The sequence below is a fragment of the Zosterops lateralis genome (genome assembly GCF_965231275.1).
Source record: "Zosterops lateralis genome assembly, chromosome: 5".
Lineage (NCBI taxonomy): Eukaryota > Metazoa > Chordata > Aves > Passeriformes > Zosteropidae > Zosterops > Zosterops lateralis.
Window position 1 is genome coordinate 32,227,304 of NC_139766.1, and position 17,501 is coordinate 32,244,804.

Consider the following 17,501-nt stretch of genomic DNA (forward strand, 5'->3'; position numbering starts at 1 on the left):
TGGGAGGATATAGGCTTTGAAAGCAGCTTGCTGTACTGACCTTTCTGTGCATGTCTGAAGGGAGAGTAGAAAAGAGTTTATTTTACTGGACTTTGGAAAGGAAAAAATGTGCTCCTGCTATGCTCCTATAGGATTGAGATGCTCTGTTACGTGCAGGGGAGATAGCATATGTCCCTGCCCTTCATTTCCCAGACTTCCCTGCTTGATGATTAACTGTTTAAACAATCTTACAGTACATCTACTCTACAAATAACTATTTTACATTTGTGAAATTCTCTCCTTTAACGAAAGATCTTTCTTTTTAAAAAAATTTGAGTGCAGTCGATGTTGAAAGCAATGTTAAAAGCCTGAAGAAATTCCCTCTTCTCAGCCCCACCTATTTTTCTAAAGTATGAACTAATAATTGCTTGCCTACTTAATTGCAGCACAGATATCTAAAGATCCTGCCTGCCTAGTGGCAGATCAAGTTATTTTGATAGTGGGAAGCCAGTAGGACGATGCATACATCACTGCCCTACAGCAATAGTCAATCAAAAGCAAATTTCAGATTTTTTTTTTTTGTGCAACTTCTTTTCATACCAACAGATTCCAGCATTGGAACAAACTGCACTGAACTACAATGCAAGCACATGAGTTGTTTAGATACCTACGGATGCCAGAGCTGGGGGATGTCAGACAGTACGTGCGCACCCTTCCGACAAACACGCTGATGGGCTTCGGTGCCTTTGCAGCCCTCACCACCTACTGGTATGCAACAAGACCTAAAGCACTAAAGCCACCATGTGATTTAGCAATGCAGTCTGTGGAAATAGAGGTAAGTGCCACTTGATGGATGCTGTAGTTCACTGAAATTTGAACCCTAAATGCAGCATTGAGAGAGACCAAATACTTGATTTACATTAGTGTTTCTAAACCTGTAGTGTGGGGAGAATACACTTCTGAAATGTGGCTTGAACTCATTAATTTGGGTTTCTGAATTTGAAAACTAACTTGAGGGCTGAGGAAATAACTGTCACGGGAGTAAAAGATTCTGCTGAGACAACTGAGCTTCTGATCTTGATAGTGACAAAACTTGTTCATGTTAGAATTGGCACAGGGTAGTTTTCAATTCCTGGCCACATGATGACCTATTAAATTAGGTCTTGGGGTCAGAGTATGTGTGCTGGTATATACTGATTAGGCTAATACTCTTCTGTTATTTTTATTGTATAATAGCTGACACATGAGACTTTATATTGTGTTACAATCATGAGGGGGTACTTATTGTCCTCAGATGACCTGTGGAAAGAAATATTAGTCTGCCAAGAGATCTCAGCCACAGAGTAAGTTGAAATTAAACCAGCCACCTGCTAAACTCTGGTTATGATAGCTTAGCTTTTGTCTTAGCTTTTTAGGAGCAGAGTTACTTTTAGGCAGTGGCTTTTAGAAAGTAAAGTCAAATACAAAGTCTGACTGTGAGAAACTGTTGCTTTGTGAGTATATATAGGCAACTGATTGTAAGGCTGGTGTTTTTTGGGAGTTGTGGTTGTATTAATTCTCCTGCTCACTACAGAGTCAAATACTTATTCTTTTAAGAGTGTTCTCTTTCTTCAGGATAGACAAGCTGTTTTCTCCTTTTGAAGGAAAGAGTTTTGGAAGATTGTGATCTTTAAGGGAGATACTTAGAAAATGTAGAATTGGAAAGCTGACAGCTTCTCTCCTTACTCATGATAGTCAGAAACTACCACTCTGGATTTATATATACACACTTGGGACTGAATTCTTCCTTTACACTACATTCTTCTGCATGGCTAGACTGCATCTAGTTGTCCTGTATCAAATGAGTGAACATGACTCTTGTGCTTAAGAGCAGATGTGACTGCAAACTGATGTAAACAAATGTGGCAGAGTTTGAAATTTGCAGTAGGTCAGTGTAATAAACTTCAGCAAACTCCTGTCATTACTTCAGATTGGGCACTTTTTTCAATGTTTATACTATAGAGATTGAAGAATGACACATTAGTTGGCCCCTCCATTCACAGTTTATTTCCTAATCTTCTCAGTAGGGCATACAGCAAGCTTACTGACACATCATGTTACTGTAGCAAATAGTGGTCTGCTACTACGAGTACACAAAAGGAAACAAAAATAGGCACTGGCAATGTGATAATTGCAAAAAAACACCTATGTTTAAGCAACATGTGTAGAGTAAGGATCTAGAAGTTAGATCTCACTTCTGTTGGTGAGCTGACAGCAGTCAATTCTGACAGCAGACGTGTAGACAATGGGTAGAACAGTCTTGTAAACCAGCACATCTTGGTTGCAGGAATGAGCTAGCAGTGCAAGTTTTCCAGCTGCAGAGTGCCTCATTAGGCAATGTAGACTTCAGCAGATTTTTGGGGGGCATTGTGTTTTAGGATGGTAAGACAGTATCTTTTAGCTGTTTGTAAATCCCATGGTGAGTGCTTACTTGCTTGAGGTTCTTGACAGCAGTCTCAGTTCACTGCCTTAACTTCAAGTTAAATTACTTGTCATTGCTGGATTCTGAGATTGAAATCATTGTTTGGTAGTATGAGACTGCACTAAGCGACTTAATGCATCATTGATCCAATTACACTAATTGGCTTTCTGATCAGAGTGAGATAGGTATAACAGCATTATTTTTCACTGCCTCTTTAGAAAATACGTTTTAAAGGGAAGACTGAATAGTAGTGAGACTTAAATGAGCGTGTTGACATGTTGCAATAAGAGCTCAAATTTAGAGAATGTCTTGAAATGAGAAAGATCTATCCAATTTTGTTTTCATTAAGGGCTGCAACTGAACTATTAATAATGTTTAAAATGAGAATGTATGTTTTGAATCAAGTTTCAAGCGTTGGAATTGCTACTGCTATAACAGTGACAAGACTTTAATACAGTGCTTGGGATTCAGGTTCTCACTACATTTTGTTTAAAATTTAACTTCAGATACTCCATTTTCTTATATATATGATAAGATGGGTTGTCACTTCTACCGGGGGAAAAAAATGAAATAATCCTCTGAAATTGTCTTAACACTCTTTTTTCTGCCAGAACAATACAATATTAAAAGGCCTGAGCAATTGCTCCTAAAAAAAGTGTTGCAGAAGGCAAAGGCCTCTTTTGCTATTTTTCTATCTAATTTTACTGATTTTACTGCATTGATTATTTTTATCATTTACCTCATTATCTAATCTACCTGTTCATTGACAGTAAGAAATTTGAACTGGAAATAAGCTTCTACATAATTCTTACTTGACTTAACTTCGTTAGACATCAAGGAAATAAGTGAGGTCATTGACTGGAGTAGGGTTTCTACATGTTCTGATAACATATCTTCATAACTTCATATGGGAGAAAGAAGATCCTATTTACTGTTGTTCCAGATCGCTTACCCTTTCTCAGAAGTTTTGCTTTGGTAGGCCAGCAGCCAGTGACCCATTTTAACCATCCTTGGATGACCATTAAGAGTGCACATGTAGTTGAAAATGAGTGCAAAGAGTTACTGAAGTGGCAGGGATACATTGCACTAGACCAGGCTGCCCAGACCCCCTGTCAGCCTGGCCTTGAACGCTTCCAGAGATGTGTCATCTCCATCTGGATCTGTCTGCCTGTAGATTGCTCTTTCTTTCCATTGGTGGCTAACAGCTGAATAACTTTTGCTATTGGTTTTGTGTGCAGGTGTATGGCTGTCAAATATATTAAATCTTGCTTTAAAAGCTTTTATTTGTCCCAGCTTATGCTATGTAGGAGAATAGGATAGAAATAAATACTAGGATGTCAGTATTTTTTTAGGAGTAAGACTGGATTTAACTGGCTTTTTTGTTCCCTTAAAATTCAAATATGGAGAGAAGTATTCAACTCATGAAAACTTTAAGTCTTTACATTCTTCTGATACATTACCAGAATTCTAGCATGCCTTGTCTTTCAAGAATCACTTGGTTATACATGTGCTTATCTCCCTATGAATGATCAGTTTTAGGTGCTGTATGCTTACTTAGGGAATAGCATGGTTAAAATTATATGTCTGTTTTGAAAACTCTGGTTTATACTACTTGCTGCTCAGAACAAGTATTTTGGTGACCTAGATACCACTTGCTAGTATAATTTCCCTCTCAGGTAGAGAGAAATTTCTCTTGTCTCTGAGGCATGGTGGAGCCTCAGTGTGTTTTGACATTACTGCTAATCCTGAGATACCTGTGTCAACAAGAAGCAGCCCCATGGCTTGAACAAAAGCAGTTACTTTATATGACCTGAATAAGCCTTGATAGAGTAATAAACACTCTGTTGTATAAATCTGTTTCCTTCAGATGCTGCTATTTTTAACCAATGCCAAGGTTTTACTTAATGACTAGCACTTGATGTGCAGTAGGTTAATTTACTGCAAGTCCCTGAGCTCCTGCAATGGCTGCTTTACACAAGTAACTAGAATTAGTTCTCAAATTAATCAGATTTTATTGCCTGGCTACTTTAAGCCCTTTTAACTGCTTATCCTTTTACTGGTCAGATCTATTAGATGCTATTCAACTAAACTGTTTGAAGTCAGCCAAACATTCCAGTCCTGGGATTCAGATACCTGGTGGTAATGACCAGCGATTATTTTAAACAAGTCTGCTGCAAGCAGAACTTTCCCTGATATTGATCAAATATTCTGGATAAAGACTGTTTGGACTAGGTTTTAAAACAGTAGTTCTTGCTGCTTTCAAGCAAAATGTAGATGAGTTCTATTGGTTAGTCAATGAGTTATTTTAGACCTTGTGTTATGCTTTTGTTTTGACCTTCAGCATATCTAGGAGTATTTCACTGCAGCAATAACATTGAACTCCTTATTGCCTTCACACAAGGAGCTGGGTGTTTTTCAGAAAAACTTTTATTCTAAGACTGTTGAAAATCCAGTTAATTCTACTTTACTATGGGAAAAATAACAAAGTAAGCAAAACTGGAAGTTGTTTATTTCCTCTGACTGAAAACCCATAAGAACTGATGGGATCTTTTTAACAGTAGTCTGTTACAGAGTTTCTCTTTTTTCAGAAGGACAGTGCTATCAGTCTTGTATCTAAGCAATGTACTGTCTGATAACTCATCTTCAAATTTGGCTAGTGCCTCAGGTCCTGAAAAAATTGCTTTTGTGGTGCTGTGTAATAGGACATGTAAACAACACAGTAGTGGCCCATATGAGCAGAAACAAATACTTCTTGACTTGCTGAGGAGTGGCCTAGGCTATTGTATTTCACCTGATGGAGGAGTTATAGCACATCAGACATGGTACATGTGATACATTGCACTTGTTGATGTTACCCGTGGCTATGGTAACAAAGTGCATTGTGTGATCTTTCTTAGATTAGCTCCAGAGTGGCAACACTGGAAAAATCTGTAAGATGACTTTGATTATCCAAGATCTGAGAAACCAGTGAAATAAAGCAAGCAGTCTTGCTTTTCTTTCCAGGCAGAGACATGTGCTAGTGATCTGTTAATTTCCTGTAGAGTAGACGTTGGTCTGAGAGCAAGTATACTCTTGAATTTCTAATGTTAGGGATTTTTGGGGGTAAGTCACTCATTAACTTGTTCTGGGTCATGTTCACAGTGTACATTTCTGCTTACTGTCAAAAAGGAGTGGCAGGCACTGCATTACTCATACTGTTTTGCTAAAACAAGTTAGTCTTGTTTTAGTGTAAAAATATTTTTCCTCTCTGTGCCTTTAATGTGCTAGCTGATTTCTATAGACATGGATAATATGACATCTTCTGTACATAAACCTGTATTTATGTAGCTTATACATGGAAGAGGTGATGTCTGGTCCTCCAGGATACTTTGAAAACAGGAGAAGAACCTATGACTACATACGAACAGATTTTAGTTGTGGATGATAGACTAACTAAATCTGTGTCTGAATTGTTTAGGGTTTGACTTTCTGAAAGAGCCAGAAATTGATTATGCTGATAGATAAAATCTTACTCATTGTTTACTCAAGACCCTCTGTTTAACCAGCTGGGCTGTTCCTGATAAGAACTTACTTGTAGGTGTCTGTCATCATAACAGGACTAATTAACAACTGTGGCCTAGTAGTAATTGCATAACTGTAGTTTGTGAAACTTGATTGCTCTCTGTAACATGAGATTATTTAATTAGTTGCTCTAAAAAAGGCAGTGTTAAAACTGTACTATTAAATTCTTGTATTGACTTCCAGTTGTAGCTTATTCAAGTGCTCAACAGATGAAAAATGGTAATTTTAATTTTCAGGATAGTATTGTCTTGACTGCATTTAAATAAATCAGGAGGAAACTATTTTTTGTAAAATGTAACTTTTAATTGGATTAAAGGACTCTGTCTGGAGCAGCATATTTTGTTTAGGAGAACACTTGTTTAGGGTGTTGGTGACCATGCTTAAAGCCCATCATTTAGGGTTTGAAACTACATGTTGAAGTGTGATTATGTTCTGTAACCTTACAGAAAAATAGATCAGGATTGCATCATTAATATTCTGTCTAGACAGCTCTGAGTCTAGATTTAGAAAGCTTGATAAAATTAATTATGGTCTATACTACGCTAATGGAGTAAAATATTTCTTTAGAAAAAGTTTTTAACAAAATGCCCTTTGTTAGTCTTTACTATTCTCATTTGTTCTGTGCTATCATAGGTAGCTGAGGAATAAGATTTTGCCTGGCAATTTTTTTTGTTAATGTGGGGAGCAGTTTGACTCTTAAAACAGTGTCCTGGAAAACCTTGCATAACTGTCAAGTTCTTTCCAGAAGAATATTCCTTCAAGCAATTCCCATTCATTGATAGCCAACAAGGGTGTTTAACCTTTCCAATTGCTTTTCTTAGGGCGGTGAGCATGCTCGGAGGTCCTCTCTTCTCAACAGCGATGAACTGTTGTCGTACTACTATGACGATGTGAGAACAGTTTATGATATTTTCCAGAGGGGTTTACAAGTATCAAGTAAGTCTAAAATTAAAGATAGTATTTTAAATACATTAAGAACTACATATTTGAACTCTTTTGAGATGCAGCTGGACCTAGGGGGTCTCTGTCTAGCAAGATGATGAATGTATTGGATGTGAATTTTCTTGAGGACAAATTAAACTGATAGTTTGTGAAACAGAATTCTGAAAATAAAGTTAGTGCTATATTCCTTGGCCTAACCCAACTTTCTTGCCTCTGTCCTTTTTCAGCTTCCTCCCCTGTACCCCTGAAAAAACCCTATTTGTCATGTGAAAGTATCCCCTGAGACTCTAGGGGCCTAACACCAAGAATGATGTCAGGACAGGGGAGCTGGGGTTAAATTTTGAGTAACTTTTATCTTTTTTTAGATAATGGTCCATGTCTAGGTTTTAGAAAACCAAACCAGCCATATGAATGGATCTCCTATAAAGAGGTAAGTAGTCTCTCTCAGTGCTAGACTTGCTTTTGCTTGCTGAGAGCATTGATACATCATCCAGTAATGTGATATAACAAAATTGAATTATTTATGTTTTAAAGTATTAGCAGAATATTGCAGAAAGGTTCTAGTTCCTATTAGTGTCTTAAAAGAACACCCATAAATTCGTGCAAGGTATAGAGAAAAAAGAGCATCTGCTGTGCTTTATCTGAAATAAGTGTTATCTTGGCATCTCAGTGCTGAATTGCTTAGAACTTGGGCACAGCAGCTTTGAAGTAGTGTTCAGGGGCTCAGACTGTGCTTGCTTCCAAAAGGCTCACTTTACACTAGAAGTTCTATCTACAGGTGTTGTTTGGGCTTCTTGACACCTTGTCTCTATTGTGTTGAATGATGGTTGCATAGGGTGCTAGCAGATCTGGTTCTGACTGGCAGCATGCTGCTTCTGGATCTCTGAAAATATCTGTATGCAAATCTCCATTAACAGCTGTGCACTTACGTTGTTACTGATTTAATCAGTTGGTCTTCAAATTTGCATAAACCTTGCCTATTGCATACTGTTAAGGTCATTAAACACCTTCTGTGTGTAATAGGCCTTACTTTTTTCCCAAGGTGACTTTGTTGGGAATTTGTTAGGTGCAACCTCTTTTATTAAAGCTTTGCTTTTGGACTCATGTGAATAATGTGGTTTCAAGTCATGTGCTGTACAGAAAGAATTTAGAAAATTGCCTTCCTGAGCTCTGGTAATAGAACTAAGTGGGTTTTGTCTCCTTGTTCTCCTGCTTTTTGAAGGGAGAAATGCTATTCCCATAGGCACCGAATGAAGTAAAAGGATGGTGTATGTAATGCTTGTGATTAAACAGAAATATTATTCTTAATCATTCCAGGGTCACTTCTTGAGTTTTAATACAGATACAGCAAGCAGCCTTTTCTGTGTATGTGTGCTGAACTTCTAAACTTATACTTAACACTTTCAAGTCTGACTGGATCAAGTGTTTGTTCTGCCGCATATTGAGTGCAAGTGTAATAATTACAATCAGTGCAATGCATAGGGTATCAAAGTCACAGAGGGCATCAAAAATAGCCTAAACTTCTCTCTCATTCATACCAATTAATGATTGTTGAGGAGAGTTTGCAATTATGAGCTTGCTCTTAATCTTTTTGTTCTCTCTTTTTTTGACCCTCCAGGCTTCAGACAGAGCTGAGTATGTGGGCTCTGCATTACTCCACCGAGGCTTCAAACCATCTCATGTTCAGTATATAGGAATCTTCTCACAAAACAGACCTGAGGTAATCTGACTAACATTTTGTGTATTTGGTCTGGCCATTACTAAAATGGCCTTACTCCATTGTCTCTTGGCAGTGTATTTCCATACTGAGAGCCCATTTGGTGTCAGGAAAAGCCTCAAGATTGACACTGTAGACCCATGAGCCATAGGCATGGCACCTTTCAGCTAAGAACCAAAACTGGTAGTTGACATAATAGTTAATGTCTTATATTGTTGTGTTTTGGTTGGGATTTTGGTTTTTTTGTCCCCAGAGCTAAATGCAGAGGACTGGAGAACAGAAAAAAAAAATCAGGGAATTCAGAAGAACTTAACTAAATATTTTCTGTTTCCAGGTTAGAGGTGGCTTGTTTAATAGGAAGTGAATGCAGTTCTTAGTGAATGTAAGCACTACTTGGTTTCTCTTAAAAAGTAACATTGGAGAACGTAGATAGTTGAAAGTGATAGGAAGTCACAAGGAGGTGTTTAAACTATTAAAACACAAAGGAGCACTTAGTGATTAGGTATTTGGACAAAAATGTGTTAAATAATTCTGTTTCTGCCAGGGCCCAAATATTCTGGGAGGAGAAAACTATTGCTGAAGGCAAAAATTGGAAATTAATTTAATAAAAATTAGTAGAAAGACAAAGTGGCACAATTAAAGATCACCTGAGACAACTGTGGTTTTATTCAGGTTGATCGTGCCTATCCATTTTAACCCAGAAGTGGTTCTAGATTGCCCTTTCTAAAAACATTATGAAATATTCAGTAAGTATATATTCTCTAGACTTGTTTATTAGATCTGTTTAATAGGACTGAATTTCTCTAACCTAGGTTTGTGTTTAGTAGTTTGAGCGAGCACTTGCTGCATTAAGCTAGTTCAGTGTAAACCTTTATTAAGACAGGGGACTGCTTCTTACCCTTTATCAAAAGGGCGCTGTCCCTCTTAATTAAATGCTCCTGTTTGTGTTTGCCGTTATCACAGGATGCCCACAGTTCTATCAGTGTCTTGGTCTCTTGTTACTAAAATGCAAGCTGTATGACAAGTGACTTTGGCTTCCTTCTTTCTCTCTCAACCTACACCCTAAGAAACTCCTGAGCTCTTGGATTTTCTGGATGGAATTCTATTTCTAACAGTTGTAGATTTATTTCTGTATGGAAGAAGGCTGGAAGGCTACATTTAGTTAGGAAGCTGTTATGTAACATGGAGCTACAGATTCTGCAGTTCAGTTTCCTGTGCATATGACAAGATGAACCAGAAGTAAAAAAGGGAGACAGATGTTTTCATTGTGGTAATTTGAATTGTTTCTCTATAGATCTTAGCATGCAAGGTCTCTGGTGGGTTAGTGAATTTCTGGAGGAAAGCATAGAATTTTGCTCTTGGATCAGAGATAAAATGCTTAAATTGGATTGCTTTGAGTTGGGTCAGAAATGACCTGAAAAGATTTGGTTGAACCAGCAATTTTAAATCTGGGATTTTCCCTTCTCAAAACTACTGGATGAGTGTTGTCACACCCAAATCATAATCACTAACCCAGACAGGAGGATGTGAAGGGGTTTTTTGTGTGTGTGAAATCATTCATATTGGATATTTCAGGGAAAAACTGCTGGGGAAATCCCCTAATGGAGAAAATCCTAGCAAAACCAAAACTTGGATTTGTAAATAAAAGACTTTCTTTGAGTTCCTGGAAAACAGTCACCTCTTCTGGAAGGGGGAAGGTTTTGTTTTGCATTGAGAAACACAACAGTGAAGTATTATTTTCCCTACCAGAAGATCAGAGCCATTTAAGAAGAGAAACTGAAAGTCTGTCTATATTTAGTACTAGTTGCTTGCTTGGGCTTTGAGAGAACTCAAGTGTCAGGGTTTGATATTTATATTTACCCATAATTTTAGAAGCAAAATAGAAAAAAGTGTCTGGTAGCCCAGAAGATAAAGATGCTGGTTGTTCCATTCAGAATGATGTGCAAGAGTTGTTGGAGGCTGCAGCAGGAAACTTTTAGTGCTGAAGTCTTTTTGTAGTAGACCTTCACACTATTAAAATAACTTCTAAACTTCTGGCTGCTGAACAGCAGCACAGCTGCCCCCTTGTTACATGTCCTGGAGGAGGCTGTTTAGCAAGAACAATTCAGTGGACCCTTTCATGGCTATTATAAATGTGCTGGCTTAGACTTACCTGTATAAGTAATGTCTTCATGAGAGTAGTTACAGTTAGCTGGCCTAGTTTTGTAAGAAGTCCTCTTGGACAGGAGGTGTACAACTTGCCCATGGCATGAATGCTGTCAGAAAAAAATTGGTGTGTTTAAGGCTGTCTGAATCTATTAATAGAGTACTTTGGGAAACTGGCCACTAATAAACAGTTTGTAAAACTAAGATTTGGCAACTTTAACGTAGTTTATATTAGATATTTTATGGAATAATCCACTGAATCATGTTCAGTTTTATAATTATGTGTAATTTTAATGGAATAATCTTGTCATTATGTGGGGGTGAGGTAGCTGGCTAGTCCTGCAAAAACACTGGAAAGTGTAACATGTTGGGGGAGAGGAAAGGAAACACCCCTGTTAGTGCGAGTCCTGTTCAGTTGTAAGTTCTGGTAAGTTTAAAGGTGCATGCTATTTTGTTCCTGTCATGGGGACTAATGGTACTGAGAATTTTTGTCAGTCTTTGATGGGAAAACCAGAAATGTCTTAGTTCCATTGGTCTCTTCATGTGTCTGGAGGCTCCTGTTTGAGGAGTTGCATGCTATTCTGTATTTTGGTCTAGCTAGTTGGTTACAAACTACACCCAAGAGTTGCATTGCTATCTTACCTTGATGTACTTAGGATGAAAACAGGCTGGCTGTAAAGCTTAACTCACATAACACATCATAAGGCTGCAATATTCATTATGTTTATTGAGTACTATACTTGTTAGCAGGCAAATCCTTCTTACTGCAGCTTGCCAAGATGTAATTGGATTTTTTAATAGAAGTCTTCATATTAGATTCCTATAAAGAAGAATGGTTAGTGTTGAGAAATGCTGAGAAAAACTGTCTGACTTTCCAGAAGACCTACTTTAATTACATGTGTTGCATGTCTGACCATCAAATGAGATGCACATAATGTAGGAGTAAGAATATTGTGTGTGTATATAAATTTAATGTGTGGTCAAGACATAAGTGAGTCCTTCCCTAATTCATGATAATATGGCACATTGAAAGATTTTCCTAACTCAGGAATGTAAAACCAATAAAAAATGCTGTACTCTTGCTCAAAGTCTCTGTTAGTAGGTAAACTAAGGAGACAGTTAATGTTAACTACTTTTTTTCAAAAGTACTTAATATTACTTTTAGAGATAGGCTTGAATTTTATTGGGTTGGATTCTTTCCTATAGCTCCTTATTATTTGGGGATTTTTTCCTCCTTCCATAGATAAAAATTGAGTAGGTCTTCAAAGTGAAAAAACAATACAAAGTGCCACTTACTTCTCAGAAAGACTTGTCCACATGAGGTGTGTCCTGTTAGCTTCCTTGTTATATTTTAAATATGAATCTTTCTTGGAGGTCTGTTACAATAAGCAAAACCTAGTGGCTTTCATCTCTTTCTGCAGTGGGTCATCATTGAACAGGCATGCTATGCCTTCTCCATGGTGGTGGTGCCACTCTATGATACACTGGGAGCTGAAGCTATTACGTACATTGTGAACAAAGGTAAGACACTTTCAGTAGCTCAGAAACTGAATATATGATGACACAGCTGAGCGAGGGCAGAACTGTAGCCGCCTTCAGAAAAGCTTTCCATTGCAGCATACTGACCTATGTATGGATTTAGTCTAAGCTGAACTTGTCATGTTGATAATACAGTTCTTTTTCATCAGCTGACTTGTCATTGGTTTTCTGTGACAAACCTGACAAGGCCAAGCTTCTGCTAGCCAGTGTGGAAAAGGGAGAAACTCCAATACTCAACTCCATTGTTATCATGGATTCTTTTGGTGCGGATCTTGTGGAACGTGGCAAGAAGTGTGGTGTGGAAGTCTTCAGCATGAAAGAAATAGAGGTAAGAATGCTTGACCTGCTTAACTGCTTTCATCCCATTTACTTGCCATGGATTAGTTTCAGAATACTTAGCTATCTCTTGGATTGAAGTTTACACAAAAATATGAAAAAATAATAGGAGGAGAACAACTTGCTAATGATATTTCACAATGCTCGAAGTATAAAAGTGGATATGCCAAGATGACAGAATGAAAGCTAATAACATAGTCCAAGACTGAACACTAGATCTGAGTGTTAAGGCTTGCCCATGTGAAGCATAATGTGATAATTATATATTGTGACTAATATTTCAGAAATTCTTATTTCAATAAGAGCCTGTGTAGGTTTTGGTCTTGTGAAAAATGGCACTTTCCTCTGTACACTGAATCTACAAGGTGTTTTTTGGGGAGGAGGGGAATGTCAGTCAACTTCTTACAGGATAAGATTTTGGTGATTCAGGGGAATGAGCTTCCAGATTTTGGAAATAGAAATCATTTTAATTAACCACCTGATGTCAGGTTTTGGTTTTGCTTGTAGCTTTTGTCTGCATACATCTCTCAGGCAAGTTTATTTCATAACTTCACTCATTTGGAGAACCCTCTCCAGGATCAAATTGCATGAAGTCCATCTTTACTGTGAGATTATGAAACTGGATTTAGCCTGGTTTCAGCTGTAGTTCTGATGAAGGCTTGGCTCACTAGACTTTGAGTATCTCCAGATAAACGTGCTTGCCTTGTGCAGGTGTGTCAGCAAGTGATGTGAAATGCCTCACTTCACTGAACTTGTTTTCCTAGTAGTTAAGACAGCTATGTTAATAGGGCCACCTTCTGGTAAAGACATAAAAATGTCAGCACACCTTCTTTTAAAAAGGAGATTGACTGACAAACTCTCTTCAGTAAGAGTGCCAGGTTAAAATGGGGCTAAAAACATGAAATGGAGCTAAAACATGGAATAGGCCTAGAGTTAAGTGACTTGTCGTTCACTGGCCAAAGGATTGGGTTAAACTTAGTAAAAGTGGCCCAACTCTAAGTTGTCAGACTAAAATGAGCTTCCTTCCTTGAGCTGAACTGCAGTTTTTGACAAAGGAAGATGCTTTCCACTTGATCTTCTAGCTATGGAAAAAACTGAGGGTAAATGCTGTCTTTACATAAGATGTTTGTATGCTTAAGTAATGACATTCAGTAGTACTCTATAGCTCTTATTTCATTAATGCAAACATCAAGTGTTAAGTAATAGGTGTTCCAAGAACTTTTTGTTTAGATCTGAAGAGAAGTTAGAAGTAAACTTAAGTCTAATGGTCCTTCAGTAAACAGGAAAATTTTGTCACTTGTTTTTTTTTAAAGGGGATAGAGACAGTGTTTCCTAAAAGGTGACTGAGCTTAGACTAGACTAAAATGGCTATTTCTAGCTTTGAGTAGTTGTTTTCTGGATTTCTGGCTTGACCTTATTGCTCAGCTCTGCATGGGTTATGTGAACTGTTCCTCCATGTATCCCTTAGAAGCCATCAGCTTAGTTTCTGATGCCCAATATCTATGTGTATCATGTGGTTACTTGTAGCTGAGTAACTGTGAATAAATGACTCTTTAACAGAAAGAGATGGTGGAGTTTTGTTCTAAGAGTTCAGAACAAGTGTCTGGAGATCTTAGCTGTATATTCAGTAAATCCCAGATTTTACTCAAAGTAGGTTGTAGGGAGGTACTGAGCTTGTGGTGTTACTTGAAATGGAGATACTGTTTTGAGCTGACAGCTGTGTTGCCATAGTGGTAAATCTTTGCATAATGTACCCTTTCAAAAAGGCAAGCCTACAGGTATGGGAATGTTAACTGCTTCCAGACATTCCCTTTGTCTTAAACCTCCTTGGGTAAATCTAAGAGGTACATGACACTGAAGAAGTCTAAGGCTCAAAGGAATGCATACACAATTATTGTGTACTTGGAGTGTAAAGTCAGTGGTGAAGTTGATGTCTGTTCCCAAAGGGTGCTTCCAAAGCAATGCTTAACAGAAGGTCCTCTTTAACTTGCATAAGCCCTTAAGCCAGTATTGTTTCTAGTTTTAAATAGGCATGACAGTAGTAAGTCTTGGTTTGAAACTTTAAAGCTTATAGATACTGAACGTTGGCTTGCAAATATTTCCTCTTACTCACTATATCTTTGGTGGTAAAAGGATTGTTTTGGTATCCTTTCCCTTCTGCCTAAAGAACCCTAACATTAATCAGGTCTGAGTAACTAAGGAAGAACAGTTCTGGATGAGAGTTTCTGCTGTGTAAAAGGAGTTCAAACCAGCAATGAAACTCAGTCTTCCTTGGAGGTGCCTGCTCAGATAAATCTTCCTTCATTTCATTCAGTAATTGTTGGTGGCACATTTGCATGAGGTAGCACCTTCTGCACCAATGAGATTGATTGTTGTCTTATCATAACCTTGAGTTTCTCTAGTGAGTGACTTTTCGTTTATTAGCTGGAGAAAAGCCCTGTGAGTTTTAGATAAGTTATCACTTTTGTATTTGTAGAATATGGTAGTTATTCTGTGTATTTTTGAAATGTGCTTTAAAGCTCTTGTTACTCTTACATTAACCAGAGAATCACAGAATGGTTTGGGTTGGAAGGAACCTTAAAGATCATCTAGTTCCCATCCACCCATGGGCAGGGATTGCCGCACTGGATTGCTAAATAAGTTAAAATGCCTTAACAGAGTCTAAATAATGAAGTATTATGGTGTTTAGTAATGTTTGATAAATTTAAAGCAAGAAAGCTACATGCTTATGTCTACAGTTTATCTCTCTCTTCTCCTTTCTGTAGGAGCTAGGAAGAGCACACAGGCAAAAACCTATGGTAAGTGTGAAATTGGTTCAAGTGACAATGTGAAGCTGGTTAGCATTCTTTAAATCAAACTAGCAGATCTCCCTATCTCCCATAGTTAAGAAATAACACTAGGATCCTGATGTTTTGTCCAGGAAAATATTTTTCCTTGCTATCTTAACCATACTAATACTTTCTTAACTCTCATAGCCTCCAAAGCCAGAAGATCTAGCAGTCATCTGTTTCACCAGTGGAACAACAGGTACACCTCATTACATTACATAGAATTTATTATTCTGTATGTGCAAAATTAAATTGGAAGCCCTCCTACTTTTTTTTTTCCCCAAGATTTCCCCTTTCTCCTGCACCTTTTTGGGAAGTAGTGGCTGGGGTAGTGTTATGGTAAAGTTCCCTTGGATTTTATTTTTTTTTCCGGTTTATTAATACAGAGTTGCAGTATTGGGGGGTGGAGGTGTTACGTTTTTGGGCTTGGAAATAAATAATGAATTTGTGTTCACATAATAAAGGCTCTGCATCAGACTTCAGGCTATCAACTCTTCCACAGTTTTCTTTTATGTTATCAGCAAAATTGTTCCGTAGGTTTAAGCAACCTTGCTGTAAGACCAAAACAGACTGTCTAGATGTCACTCACTTCACATTTGTGAAGTTCTTGCCCACTGGCATGGAGCATAAGGAAAGAATACAGCAGCAAGCTACACTTTTAAAATAGATGTGAGAACAGAAATTAAACTGGATTTTGTAGCTGCATCTTCATGGAAGAGTTGAATTTTAAATGAGAAACATATCCAAAAACATATCCAAGGATCTGGGCTCCTTAAAAAGTTATAAGACTTCATCAAACTGATTACTTAACTGTTGACAGCTGTTCTTGACAGTGTTTTCTTTAATTGATAAAACAAAGAAATGTATTAATATCATAGAATGCTATCACATTAGTTTTGCCACTGCTAGCTTAAGGATCTAAATTTCACTATTGAATCCTGATGTCCTTCTTCCTTAGGAAACCCTAAAGGAGCCATGATCACTCATCAAAACATAGTCAGCAATGCTTCAGCTTTTATGAAAACTACAGAGGTAAACATTGTGGATTTGCTTGAAGGGAAGTAATCTCATGAGTAAAGGAAACATTGAAATCTCTAACTTTGATCTTAAACTTTAATAAGATCTAAGTGAAAATGTAACTTGACAACCTTCTGTGCCCACTTGTCAGAGGTCAGTGTTTACTGGTTATTCTGTCAGGGTCAAAAACTCAACAGATTTCCAGTCTGTTCTGATGTAAGCAGAATGATACAACGATCCTGATGTGAATGTACATTACATTCTGCCATGGGCTTATAGTTTCTCATTAGTGCAAGGAGTACTGTTTTTAAATTAAGCAACTGGTCTCACAATTACCTCATGTAAGGTACTTTTGGTACTTTTGGTACTTTTGATATTAGCCTTAGGCTAAATTGGATAAATAAACTTCCTAATCTAAGATGAAATTGTATTTTTTCAAACAATAGTATTTTAACCTCCATTGCCCCCCTACTCTCAATATTTGTAATGGAACTCTGTGGTTTCTATCAGAATTTATTTCTCTTCAGAATCCTAGGAATGATAAGTTGTAATAATCTGGTCACTGTACTCGACTCTAAAAGATTATTGTTTCTGCTGTGTGTCTTTACTCATGCTAGAAAATGCTGTAATCTTTTTGATCAAAGAAAGACAATGCAGCTTCATTACAAACAAAACTAAAGCAGGGGCTGTGCTTTAGGGTTTAGATGCTAGATTTTACTGTGTTTAACTCGGACAAAATAGAAACTCAATGAGAATTAAACTTTTGCTAACACTTCCAGAAATCATTCATACCTTCCACTGATGATGTTCTGATATCATTCCTGCCCCTGGCTCATATGTTTGAGAGAATTGTTGAGGTAAGCATCTGTTTGTTGTACTAAATTATTGAGAAGTTTACTTGTTACAGAATGCATCCTTGTGAAATATGCTCTTCCTTCTTGACTCTTGTAAATGTGTGTGAAAGCTTGAAATAAGG

General features: G+C 37.5%; 1 protein-coding gene across 3 annotated transcripts in view; it reads left to right on the plus strand.

Annotated features, from left to right (window-relative positions):
* ACSL1 (acyl-CoA synthetase long chain family member 1) overlaps positions 1-17,501 on the plus strand; it is a 37,814-nt gene that overhangs the window by 8,322 nt on the left and 11,991 nt on the right. For all 3 annotated transcript variants that reach the window (XM_083861253.1, XM_083861254.1, XM_083861255.1), the window contains exons 2-11: positions 586-814; positions 6,823-6,937; positions 7,309-7,373; positions 8,562-8,663; positions 12,227-12,326; positions 12,494-12,672; positions 15,446-15,478; positions 15,656-15,707; positions 16,467-16,540; positions 17,305-17,382. In XM_083861253.1, coding sequence (XP_083717379.1) covers positions 620-814; positions 6,823-6,937; positions 7,309-7,373; positions 8,562-8,663; positions 12,227-12,326; positions 12,494-12,672; positions 15,446-15,478; positions 15,656-15,707; positions 16,467-16,540; positions 17,305-17,382 — 993 coding nt within the window. In that variant the 5' untranslated portion in view covers positions 586-619. The remainder of the gene's footprint in view (positions 1-585; positions 815-6,822; positions 6,938-7,308; positions 7,374-8,561; positions 8,664-12,226; positions 12,327-12,493; positions 12,673-15,445; positions 15,479-15,655; positions 15,708-16,466; positions 16,541-17,304; positions 17,383-17,501) is intronic.